General features: G+C 32.6%; 1 protein-coding gene across 1 annotated transcript in view; it reads left to right on the top strand.

The window, feature by feature from the left end:
- LOC117490064 (glutamate receptor 4-like) overlaps positions 1-16,051 on the top strand; it is a 107,611-nt gene that overhangs the window by 80,897 nt on the left and 10,663 nt on the right. The window contains exon 13 of the mRNA XM_034139653.1: positions 4,448-4,562. Coding sequence (XP_033995544.1) covers positions 4,448-4,562 — 115 coding nt within the window. The remainder of the gene's footprint in view (positions 1-4,447; positions 4,563-16,051) is intronic.

The raw sequence follows: 16,051 nt of genomic DNA, 5'->3' as shown, positions 1-16,051 counted from the left end.
TGTAACAATATGTGCTACGTGTTGTTATGGTATTCCACCTTCCCTGGTGTGCCGCCTTTATCTTAATCTTAATCTTTGCTTTGGTGTGGGGAGGGTTACTCCGGGTTAACTTTCTGAAAACTAGTCAGGAAACACACCAGGGAGAAAAACACTTAAATGAAGGCTGTATTTTCACACGGCTCTGCAAACAAACATCACAAGTATCAGCTGTTTCTGAGCAATTGCAAAACGCACGCTTAAAGTTCCCCTGTTATACTGTTTTCATCAATATATCACAGGTCTCAGATATATCCAGAGCCTGTCTCTGATTGGCGGAAACACCAAACAGATCCTTGCAGCATTACCCATAATCCCCTCTGTTTCAGCCCTGTTTCAAAAGTGCTGATTCTCTGTCTGTTACTTTAGATGAAAATAAGGAGCCCCTCCCCACGCCCCTCTGAGAGAGATTTGGTTACAAAGAACTCAATGGTGCTCTAGGAGGAGATTCAGGTGATAAGGTGGGGGGGGGTTACCTTGGTTGCTGATTGGCTAATGGTTACACAAGACAAAAAATCGTTATGACATCATCAAGTGGCCAAAATCTGATCAGCTCATTTTCAGACAGGTTTTTAAAGAAATGGATCAAAAAGAGAGAGAATCTTTGTTCCTGAAACTTTCAGAGTCTCTTTCCACAGAGGGGACACATGTTGATGAAGAAGAGGGGACACATGTTGATGAAGAAGAGACATGAAGAAGAGGGGACACATGTTGATGTAGAAGAGACATGAAGAAGAGGGGACACATGTTGATGTAGAAGAGACATGAAGAAGAGGGGACACATGTTGATGTAGAAGAGACATGAAGAAGAGGGGACACATGTTGATGTAGAAGAGACATGAAGAAGAGGGGACACATGTTGATGAAGAAGAGACATGAAGAAGAGGGGACACATGCTGATGAAGAAGAGACGTGAAGAAGAGGGGACACATGTTGATGAAGAAGAGACATGAAGAAGAGGGGACACATGTTGATGTAGAAGAGACATGAAGAAGAGGGGACACATGTTGATGTAGAAGAGACATGAAGAAGAGGGGACACATGTTGATGAAGAAGAGACATGAAGAAGAGGGGACACATGTTGATGTAGAAGAGACATGAAGAAGAGGGGACACATGTTGATGAAGAAGAGACATGAAGAAGAGGGGACACATGTTGATGTAGAAGAGACATGAAGAAGAGGGGACACATGTTGATGTAGAAGAGACATGAAGAAGAGGGGACACATGTTGATGTAGAAGAGACATGAAGAAGAGGGGACACATGTTGATGTAGAAGAGACATGAAGAAGAGGGGACACATGTTGATGAAGAAGAGACATGGAGAAGAGGGGACACATGTTGATGTAGAAGAGACATGAAGAAGAGGGGACACATGTTGATGAAGAAGAGACATGGAGAAGAGGGGACACATGTTGATGTAGAAGAGACATGAAGAAGAGGGGACACATGTTGATGAAGAAGAGACATGGAGAAGAGGGGACACATGTTGATGTAGAGGAGACATGAAGAAGAGGGGACACATGGTGATGAAGAGGAGACATGAAGAAGTGGATTTTGCATAATAGGAGACCTTTAACAAATCTCTCTCCACTATTTCCACCACAGCTCAGTGAAACTCACACACTACCTATTTTCATGGACGCTTTATGCAAGTCAATCATGTTTTTCCAGTGCAGCTTATTGCTCAGAAATCCTGTGAGCTTTGAATTGGCCGACGTTTAAACACAACCGAAAAACGGGTCCAAATTATTCCACCTTCCCTGGTGTGCCGCCTTTTCTTAATCTTAATCTTCGCTTTGGTGTGGGTGGGTTACTTTGGGGGGTTTCTGTGTTCGTTTTTTAGGGCAGAAATTGTTGCTTTTTGTCATCCGTGTTAAGTGCATGCTCGTGATCGTGATCATGCAGGGGTGGTTACTTCATTTCTCTTTTTCCACAGCTCTCCACAGCAGGTAAATCTGTGTGTGCTCGTGCTCGCTTGTTGGAATGGCATGCTCGAGGCTGTTGTAAAACTTCTGGAAATCTATTATTTAGACAAATGAAACTTTTAGACAACATGCATTTTGTATATGTACAGATGTAATTATCAGAGATGTGTTACGCTAATGCTACTTCAGCTTCCCTTCATGCTCCACTGCTGCAGTGTTTTGGAGCCGTTTGAATGCTCAGCCAACTGTAACTCTGCCTCCTGCACACTGTTCTCACTGTGGGGAGTTGCTCTCTCAATCCACAGCCTCATCAATCAAAAAGCCCCGCGGCGAGGTCTCACTGAAGGGATACATGTAGGAAATTCAAAAACTTCACAAGTGTGTAAACCAGCTCCATGATGGCTTCAAAGCTTTCAAAGATGTAATGTCGTATGCACATTAGAGCGGTGCAGGGATGATGTATTTTTGTAGTTAGCATTGCCCAGGTTCCCTCAACAAAAAGCCAATTGGATTTTGGATTATTGCAGAAAATATTCTCTTTGGAAAACAAACGTTTAGGATAATCTCCACATATTAACACCACTTTATGATTTCTGAAGTAAAAAGCTAACGTTAGGCTATAAAGGAACTACAGCACGGTCACGGTGGTGAAGTCACATGACTTCTACTGGTTTGCTTTGAGCAGGAAGAGTCCCTGACAGTAGTCGCCCTTTCCTCCTGCTTTACGGGGACTCCATCTTGTTTTTTTTAGTGGCATTACGATCCTCTGTCAGTCACTTTTCCAAAAAAACGGACAGGAAACACAACAAGAAGCAACACAGTTAATCAAGGCTGAAATTTCACACGGCTCTGCAAACAAACATCCAAAATATCAGCTGTTTCTCATCCATTGCTGACTGTTTTTATTTTCATAATGATGCTAATAACTTTTAAAAGGAGCAAAACGCACGCTTAACAAAATCTCTCTCCACTATTTCCACCACAGCACGGTGAAACTCACACACACACACACAACCTATTTTCAATGGCTTTTCATGGACGTTTTATGCAAGTCAATCATGTTTTTTCCAGAGCAGCTTATTGCTCAGAAATCCTGTGAGCTTTGAATTGGCCGACGTTTAAACACAAGTGTAAAACCGGTCCAAATGATTTGGCTGTTCTCAAAACGCTGGCTGGTGCAGATATTTTGAGGATGTTAATTAATGCCAACGTTCGGTGCCAGTAATTATTGTTGAAGACGTATCACATGGCAAAGGAAAATAAACTATCAATTACTCAATTAGCTTTCTCTATGTTTTTGTCTTTGCTAGGGTAGAAATAACAACATGTTTCATTTACATATATATACTTACAATCTAATTTGTGTAATTGTTTCCTGCAATTCCCAATCTGTAGATAATTTAAAGCAAACCCATTTCTATTAGTGAACCATAGTTTTCATTTGAAGGCTTTATTGTCATGTGCACAGTAGCTACAGCGTAGATATGGCTCCTCCAACAATGCAACATGAATATATATAGGACATAAAACAAATAAAACCAATACAAATAGTGAAAGAAATAACAGAAAATAAATAAAATAGTGCAAGAGATTATCGTCACAGATAATCCAGATTTTTATTATTTCACTTTGATCGTTTTTTAAGCATTACATTTAACAAACTTTGGTGTTTAATTAAACAGACAATGGCGTAAGTAAAAGGAAACTGAATGCCTGCACTACATTTTTAGCCTAATCTATGATAGAAGTTAGTGAATGGATCATCCTCTTGGGACCATGCATGTCCACTTGTTGAGATAATGGAGGATATATTTTGTTAAGGGTAAATATTAGAGAATAACCTGGAAAAAAAGATTGCAATGTCATTGTTGAAGTTATTTGTGAAGCAAAAACATATTATTCCTAATCTTCTGTATGGTTTAATCAGATATAGCCTATAGCATAAGCTAATGCTAACATTACAACTCTGAGTTGAATGGAAAACTATCTTTTAGACATTTTAAGCTGGTTGGTTTGACAGGAAGTATTGACCCTTTATTTTAAGTTAAACTAATCAACTTGTCAAAGTCAACTTTATTGTCAATCTTTCAGAGAGATCGAAAAACCGTTTCCAACAATCCCGAATACAAAAAAATATATATATAAAAATGTGTATGCAAATATGTATATACCTATATATATACACAATCAAAAGACACATTTATACATATGCACACATTAAGACCTAAATAAAAGCACAACAATCAATATATACAAAATAACACTGCAGACGGCACGTTAGAGGAGAGAGATGTTTGTTGAGTGTGTGTTCTGTTCTTGGGATGTATTCATTTAAAGCATTTCTGCATTGTCCACCCTTGTCCCTCTCCTACTGCTACTCCTCCCTTTTAACCCCCCCCCCTTACCCCTTCTCCCCCCTTTCCCTCCCTAAAATTGGACGGCATACTCACCCCCTCTCACCAAATATGTTTTATCGTTTTCAAGAAGCGCAGTTAACCTGGCAGTGTTAAAACTCAATGAGCAAGGCCTGTTGGACAAATTGAAAAACAAGTGGTGGTACGACAAAGGAGAGTGTGGCAGCGGAGGCGGTGGCGAGAAGGTTAGCTTTGGTTAGCTACGTAGCTTTGCCCATGTGACCTGATGTGGGGAAAAGAGAAATGTGTTTTTGTTGCTAACAGGAGCATCTGCCGGGACGCCCCCCCCCCCCCCCCCCCAGTTACTTTTTAAAGGCTAGAAAAGTTTTAAAAATGAGAGGAGAGCGAGTACTGTCGAAGCAAAAATATGTGCGATATGTTACAATATGATACGATACGGTATAAAACAATATGATACAATACAATATGTTCCGATACGATTCAATAGGATACGATACAATACGATAAAATACACTACGATACGATACAATACGATACGATACAATATGATACAATACGATTCAATACGATACAATACGATACACTACGATACGATACAATATGATACAATACAATACAATATGATATAATACGATTCAATACGACACAATACGATACACTACGATACAATACTATACTAGACGATATGATACGATACAATACGATACGATACAATATGATACAGTACGATACACTACGATACAATACTATACTATACGATATGATACGATACAATACGATACGATACAATATGATACAGTACGATACACTACGATACAATACTATACTATACGATTCAATACGATACAATACGATACACTACGATACGATACAATATGATACAATACAATACAATATGATATAATACGATTCAATACGACACAATACGATACACTACGATACAATACTATACTATACGATATGATACGATACAATACGATACGATACAATATGATACAGTACGATACACTACGATACAATACTATACTATACGATATGATACGATACAATACGATACAATACGATTCAATACGATACAATACGATACACTACGATACGATACAATACGATACAATACAATACAATATGATATAATACGATTCAATACGACACAATACGATACACTACGATACAATACTATACTATACGATATGATACGATACAATACGATACGATACAATATGATACAGTACGATACACTACGATACAATACGATACACTACGATACAATACGATACAATACGATACAATACACTACGATACAATACGATACAATACGATACAATACGATACACTACGATACAATACGATACGATACAATACGATACGATACGATACAATACGATACAATACGATACAATACGATACACTACGATACAATACGATACACTACGATACAATACGATACAATACGATACAATACGATACAATACGATACACTACGATACAATACGATACAATATGATACAATACAATACAATATGATATAATACGATTCAATACGACACAATACGAAACACTACGATACAATACTATACTATACGATATGATACGATACAATACGATACAATACGATACACTACGATACAATACGATACAATACGATACGATACAATACGATACACTACGATACAATACTATACTATACGATATGATACGATACAATATGATACAATACGATACACTACGATACAATACGATACACTACGATACAATACGATACACTACGATACACTACGATACACTACGATACAATACGATACGATACAATACGATACGATACGATACAATACGATACAATACGATACACTACGATACAATACGATACAATACGATACACTACGATACAATATGATACAATACGATACACTACGATACAATACAATACAATACGATACACTACGATACAATACAATACTATACTATACAATATGATACAATACAATACGATACACTACGATACAATACGATACAATACAATACAATATGTTCCGATACGATTCAATAGGATACGATACAATATGATACAATACGATACACTACGATACAATATGATACAATATGATACAATATGATACAATACGATACACTACGATACAATATGATACAATATGATACGATACAATACGATACACTACGATACAATATGATACAATATGATACACTACGATACAATACGATACACTACGATACAATATGATACAATACGATACAATACGATACACTACGATACAATATGATACAATATGATACGATACAATATGATACACTACGATACAATACGATACACTACGATACAATATGATACAATATGATACACTACGATACAATATGATACACTACGATACACTACGATACACTACGATACAATACAATACAATACGATACACTACGATACAATATGATACAATATGATACGATACAATACGATACACTACGATACAATACGATACAATACAATACAATATGATACAATACGATACACTACGATACACTACGATACAATATGATACACTACGATACAATACAATACGATACACTACGATACAATACTATACTGTACAATATGATACAATACAATACAATACGATACGATACTATACTATACAATATGACACAATACAATACAATACTATACTATACAATATGATACAATACAATACGATACACTACGATACAATACGATACAATACAATACAATACAATACAATATGATAGGATACAATATGATACACTACGATACAATACGATACACTACGATACAATATGATGCGATACAATATGATACAATACGATACACTACGATACAATATGATACAATATGATACGATACAATATGATACAATATGATACAATATGATACAATATGATACGATACAATATGATACAATACGATACACTACGATACAATACGATACAATATGATACACTACGATACAATACGATACACTACGATACAATATGATGCGATACAATATGATACAATACGATACACTACGATACAATATAATACAATATGATACGATACAATATGATACACTACGATACAATACGATACACTACGATACAATACGATACACTACGATACAATACGATACACTACGATACAATATGATACGATACGATACGATACAATACGATACAATACGATACACTACGATACAATACGATACAATACGATACACTACGATACAATATGATACAATACGATACACTACGATACAATACAATACAATACGATACACTACGATACAATACAATACTATACTATACAATATGATACAATACAATACGATACACTACGATACAATACGATACAATACAATACAATATGTTCCGATACGATTCAATAGGATACGATACAATATGATACAATACGATACACTACGATACAATATGATACAATATGATACACTACGATACAATACAATACAATATGATACGATACAATATGATACACTACGATACACTACGATACAATATGATACGATACAATATGATACACTACGATACAATATGATACACTACGATACAATATGATACAATACGATACACTACGATACAATATGATACAATATGATACGATACAATACGATACACTACGATACAATATGATACAATATGATACACTACGATACAATACGATACACTACGATACAATATGATACAATACGATACAATACGATACACTACGATACAATATGATACAATATGATACGATACAATATGATACACTACGATACAATACGATACACTACGATACAATATGATACAATATGATACACTACGATACAATATGATACACTACGATACACTACGATACACTACGATACAATACAATACAATACGATACACTACGATACAATATGATACAATATGATACGATACAATACGATACACTACGATACAATACGATACAATACAATACAATATGATACAATACGATACACTACGATACACTACGATACAATATGATACACTACGATACAATACAATACGATACACTACGATACAATACTATACTGTACAATATGATACAATACAATACAATACGATACGATACTATACTATACAATATGATACAATACAATACAATACTATACTATACAATATGATACAATACAATACGATACACTACGATACAATACGATACAATACAATACAATACAATACAATATGATAGGATACAATATGATACACTACGATACAATACGATACACTACGATACAATATGATGCGATACAATATGATACAATACGATACACTACGATACAATATGATACAATATGATACGATACAATATGATACAATATGATACAATATGATACAATATGATACGATACAATATGATACAATACGATACACTACGATACAATACGATACAATATGATACACTACGATACAATACGATACACTACGATACAATATGATGCGATACAATATGATACAATACGATACACTACGATACAATATAATACAATATGATACGATACAATATGATACACTACGATACAATACGATACACTACGATACAATACGATACACTACGATACAATACGATACACTACGATACAATATGATACAATATGATACAATATGATGCACTACGATACAATACGATACACTACGATACAATATGATACAATACGATACACTACGATACAATATGATACAATATGATACGATACAATATGATACACTACGATACAATACGATACACTACGATACAATATGATACAATATGATACGATACAATATGATACACTACGATACAATACGATACAATACAATACAATATGATACAATACGATACACTACGATACACTACGATACAATATGATACACTACGATACAATACAATACGATACACTACGATACAATACTATACTGTACAATATGATACAATACAATACGATACGATACTATACTATACAATATGATACAATACAATACAATACTATACTATACAATATGATACAATACAATACGATACACTACGATACAATACGATACAATACAATACAATATGATACAATATGATACACTACAATACAATACAATACAATATGATACGATACAATATGATACACTACGATACAATACGATACACTACGATACAATATGATGCGATACAATATGATACAATACGATACACTACGATACAATATGATACAATATGATACGATACAATATGATACACTACGATACAATACGATACACTACGATACAATATGATACAATATGATACGATACAATATGATACACTACGATACAATACGATACACTACGATACACTACGATACAATATGATACGATACAATATGATACACTACGATACAATACGATACACTACGATACACTACGATACAATATGATACAATATGATACACTACGATACAATACGATACACTACGATACAATATGATACAATACAATACAATATGATACAATACGATACAATACGATACACTACGATACACTACGATACAATATGATACAATATGATACGATACAATATGATACACTACGATACAATACGATACACTACGATACAATATGATACAATATGATACGATACAATATGATACACTACGATACAATACGATACACTACGATACAATATGATACAATATGATACAATATGATACAATATGATACAATACGATACACTACGATACACTACGATACAATACAATACAATATGATACACTACGATACAATATGATACAATATGATACGATACAATATGATACACTACGATACAATACGATACACTACGATACAATACGATACAATACGATACAATACGATACAATACGATACACTATGATACAATATGATACAATATGATACAATACGATACACTACGATACAATATGATACAATATGATACAATATGATACACTACGATACAATACGATACACTACGATACACTACGATACAATACGATACACTACGATACAATACGATACAATACGATACAATATGATACAATACGATACAATACGATACACTACGATACACTACGATACAATACAATACAATATGATACACTACGATACAATATGATACAATATGATACGATACAATACGATACACTACGATACAATATAATACAATGCAATACAATATGATACAATACGATACAATACGATACACTACGATACACTACGATACAATACAATACAATATGATACACTACGATACAATATGATACAATATGATACGATACAATACGATACACTACGATACAATATGATACAATATGATACACTACGATACAATACGATACACTACGATACAATATAATACAATACAATACAATATGATACAATACGATACAATACGATACACTACGATACACTACGATACAATACAATACAATATGATACACTACGATACAATATGATACAATATGATACGATACAATACGATACACTACGATACAATATGATACACTACGATACAATACGATACACTACGATACACTACGATACACTACGATACAATATGATACACTACGATACAATACGATACACTACGATACACTACGATACACTACGATACAATATGATACAATACGATACACTACGATACAATATGATACACTTCGATACAATACAATACAATATGATACACTACGATACAATATGATACAATATGATACGATACAATACGATACACTACGATACAATATGATACAATATGATACGATACAATATGATACACTACGATACAATACGATACACTACGATACACTACGATACACTACGATACAATATGATACAATACGATACACTACGATACAATATGATACACTACGATACAATACGATACAATACGATACACTACGATACAATATGATACAATATGATACAATATGATACAATATGATACAATATGATACACTACGATACAATACGATACAATATGATACAATATGATACAATATGATACACTACGATACAATATGATACAATATGATACAATACGATACACTACGATACAATATGATACCATATGATACGATACGATACAATACGATACACTACGATACAATATGATACAATACAATACAATATGATACAATACGATACAATACGATACACTACGATACACTACGATACAATACAATACAATATGATACACTACGATACAATATGATACAATATGATACGATACAATATGATACACTACGATACAATACGATACACTACGATACACTACGATACAATATGATACAATATGATACACTACGATACAATATGATACACTACGATACAATACGATACAATACGATACAATACGATACACTACGATACAATATGATACAATATGATACAATATGATACAATACGATACAATACGATACACTACGATACAATATGATACAATATGATACAATATGATACAATATGATACACTACGATACAATACGATACAATACGATACAATACGATACACTACGATACACTACGATACAATACAATACAATATGATACACTACGATACAATATGATACAATATGATACGATACAATATGATACACTACGATACAATACGATACACTACGATACACTACGATACAATACAATACAATATGATACACTACGATACAATATGATACAATATGATACGATACAATATGATACACTACGATACAATACGATACACTACGATACACTACGATACAATACGATACAATACGATACACTACGATACACTACGATACAATACAATACAATATGATACACTACGATACAATACGATACACTACGATACACTACGATACAATACAATACAATATGATACACTACGATACAATATGATACAATATGATACGATACAATATGATACACTACGATACAATACGATACACTACGATACACTACGATACAATATGATACAATATGATACACTACGATACAATATGATACACTACGATACACTACGATACAATACGATACAATACGATACACTACGATACAATATGATACAATATGATACAATATGATGCAATACGATACAATACGATACAATACGATACAATATGATACAATATGATACGATACAATATGATACACTACGATACAATACGATACACTACGATACAATATGATACAATATGATACAATATGATACAATATGATACAATATGATACAATACGATACACTACGATACACTACGATACAATACAATACAATATGATACACTACGATACAATATGATACGATACAATATGATACACTACGATACAATACGATACACTACGATACACTACGATACAATACGATACAATACGATACAATACGATACACTATGATACAATATGATACAATATGATACAATACGATACACTACGATACAATATGATACAATATGATACAATATGATACAATATGATACACTACGATACAATACGATACACTACGATACACTACGATACAATACGATACACTACGATACAATATGATACAATACGATACAATATGATACAATACGATACAATACGATACACTACGATACACTACGATACAATACAATACAATATGATACACTACGATACAATATGATACAATATGATACGATACAATACGATACACTACGATACAATATAATACAATGCAATACAATATGATACAATACGATACAATACGATACACTACGATACACTACGATACAATACAATACAATATGATACACTACGATACAATATGATACAATATGATACGATACAATACGATACACTACGATACAATATGATACAATATGATACACTACGATACAATACGATACACTACGATACAATATAATACAATACAATACAATATGATACAATACGATACAATACGATACACTACGATACACTACGATACAATACAATACAATATGATACACTACGATACAATATGATACAATATGATACGATACAATACGATACACTACGATACAATATGATACACTACGATACAATACGATACACTACGATACACTACGATACACTACGATACAATATGATACACTACGATACAATACGATACACTACGATACACTACGATACACTACGATACAATATGATACAATACGATACACTACGATACAATATGATACACTTCGATACAATACAATACAATATGATACACTACGATACAATATGATACAATATGATACGATACAATACGATACACTACGATACAATATGATACAATATGATACGATACAATATGATACAATATGATACAATACGATACACTACGATACACTACGATACACTACGATACAATATGATACAATACGATACACTACGATACAATATGATACACTACGATACAATACGATACAATACGATACACTACGATACAATATGATACAATATGATACAATATGATACAATATGATACAATATGATACACTACGATACAATACGATACAATATGATACAATATGATACAATATGATACACTACGATACAATATGATACAATATGATACAATACGATACACTACGATACAATATGATACCATATGATACGATACGATACAATATGATACAATACAATACAATATGATACAATACGATACAATACGATACACTACGATACACTACGATACAATACAATACAATATGATACACTACGATACAATATGATACAATATGATACGATACAATATGATACACTACGATACAATACGATACACTACGATACACTACGATACAATATGATACAATATGATACACTACGATACAATATGATACACTACGATACAATACGATACAATACGATACAATACGATACACTACGATACAATATGATACAATATGATACAATATGATACAATACGATACAATACGATACACTACGATACAATATGATACAATATGATACAATATGATACAATATGATACACTACGATACAATACGATACAATACGATACAATACGATACAATACGATACACTACGATACAATATGATACAATATGATACAATATGATACAATACGATACAATACGATACACTACGATACAATATGATACAATACGATACAATATGATACAATACGATACAATACGATACAATATGATACGATACAATATGATACACTACGATACAATATGATACGATACAATATGATACACTACGATACAATATGATACACTACGATACAATACGATACAATACGATACACTACGATACAATATGATACAATATGATTCAATATGATACAATATGATACACTACGATACAATATGATACAATATGATACAATACGATACACTACGATACAATATGATACAATATGATACGATACAATATGATACACTACGATACAATACGATACACTACGATACAATATGATACAATATGATACAATATGATACAATACGATACAATACGATACAATACGATACAATACGATACAATATGATACAATACGATACAATACGATACAATACGATACAATATGATACACTACGATACACTACGATACAATACAATACAATATGATACACTACGATACAATATGATACAATATGATACACTACGATACAATACGATACACTACGATACACTACGATACAATATGATACAATATGATACACTACGATACAATATGATGCGATACAATATGATACAATACGATACACTACGATACAATATGATACAATATGATACGATACAATATGATACACTACGATACAATACGATACACTACGATACAATATGATACAATATGATACAATATGATACACTACGATACACTATGATACAATATGATACAATATGATACAATATGATACAATATGATACAATATGATACAATATGATACAATACGATACACTACGATACAATACGATACAATATGATACAATATGATACGATACAATATGATACACTACGATACAATACGATACACTACGATACAATACGATACAATATGATACAATATGATACACTACGATACACTACGATACAATACGATACACTACGATACAATACGATACAATACGATACAATACGATACAATATGATACAATATGATACACTACGATACACTACGATACAATACGATACACTACGATACACTACGATACACTACGATACAATATGATACAATATGATACAATATGATACAATATGATACAATATGATACAATATGATACACTACGATACACTACGATACAATACAATACAATATGATACACTACGATACAATACGATACAATACGATACACTACGATACAATATGATACACTACGATACACTACGATACAATACGATACACTACGATACAATATGATACAATATGATACAATATGATACAATATGATACAATATGATACAATACGATACACTACGATACGATATGATACGATATGATACGATACAATATGATACACTACGATACAATACGATACACTACGATACAATATGATACAATATGATACAATATGATACACTACGATACAATACGATACACTACGATACACTACGATACAATATGATACAATATGATACAATACGATACAATATGATACAATACGATACAATACGATACACTACGATACACTACGATACAATACGATACAATACGATACACTATGATACAATATGATACGATATGATACGATATGATACAATATGATACAATATGATACAATATGATACA

The sequence above is a fragment of the Trematomus bernacchii genome, unplaced genomic scaffold (assembly GCF_902827165.1).
Source record: "Trematomus bernacchii unplaced genomic scaffold, fTreBer1.1, whole genome shotgun sequence".
Classification (NCBI taxonomy): Eukaryota; Metazoa; Chordata; class Actinopteri; order Perciformes; family Nototheniidae; genus Trematomus; species Trematomus bernacchii.
The sequence above is the reverse complement of the archived record's forward strand: the minus strand, read 5'-3'. Positions and strand labels throughout refer to the sequence as shown.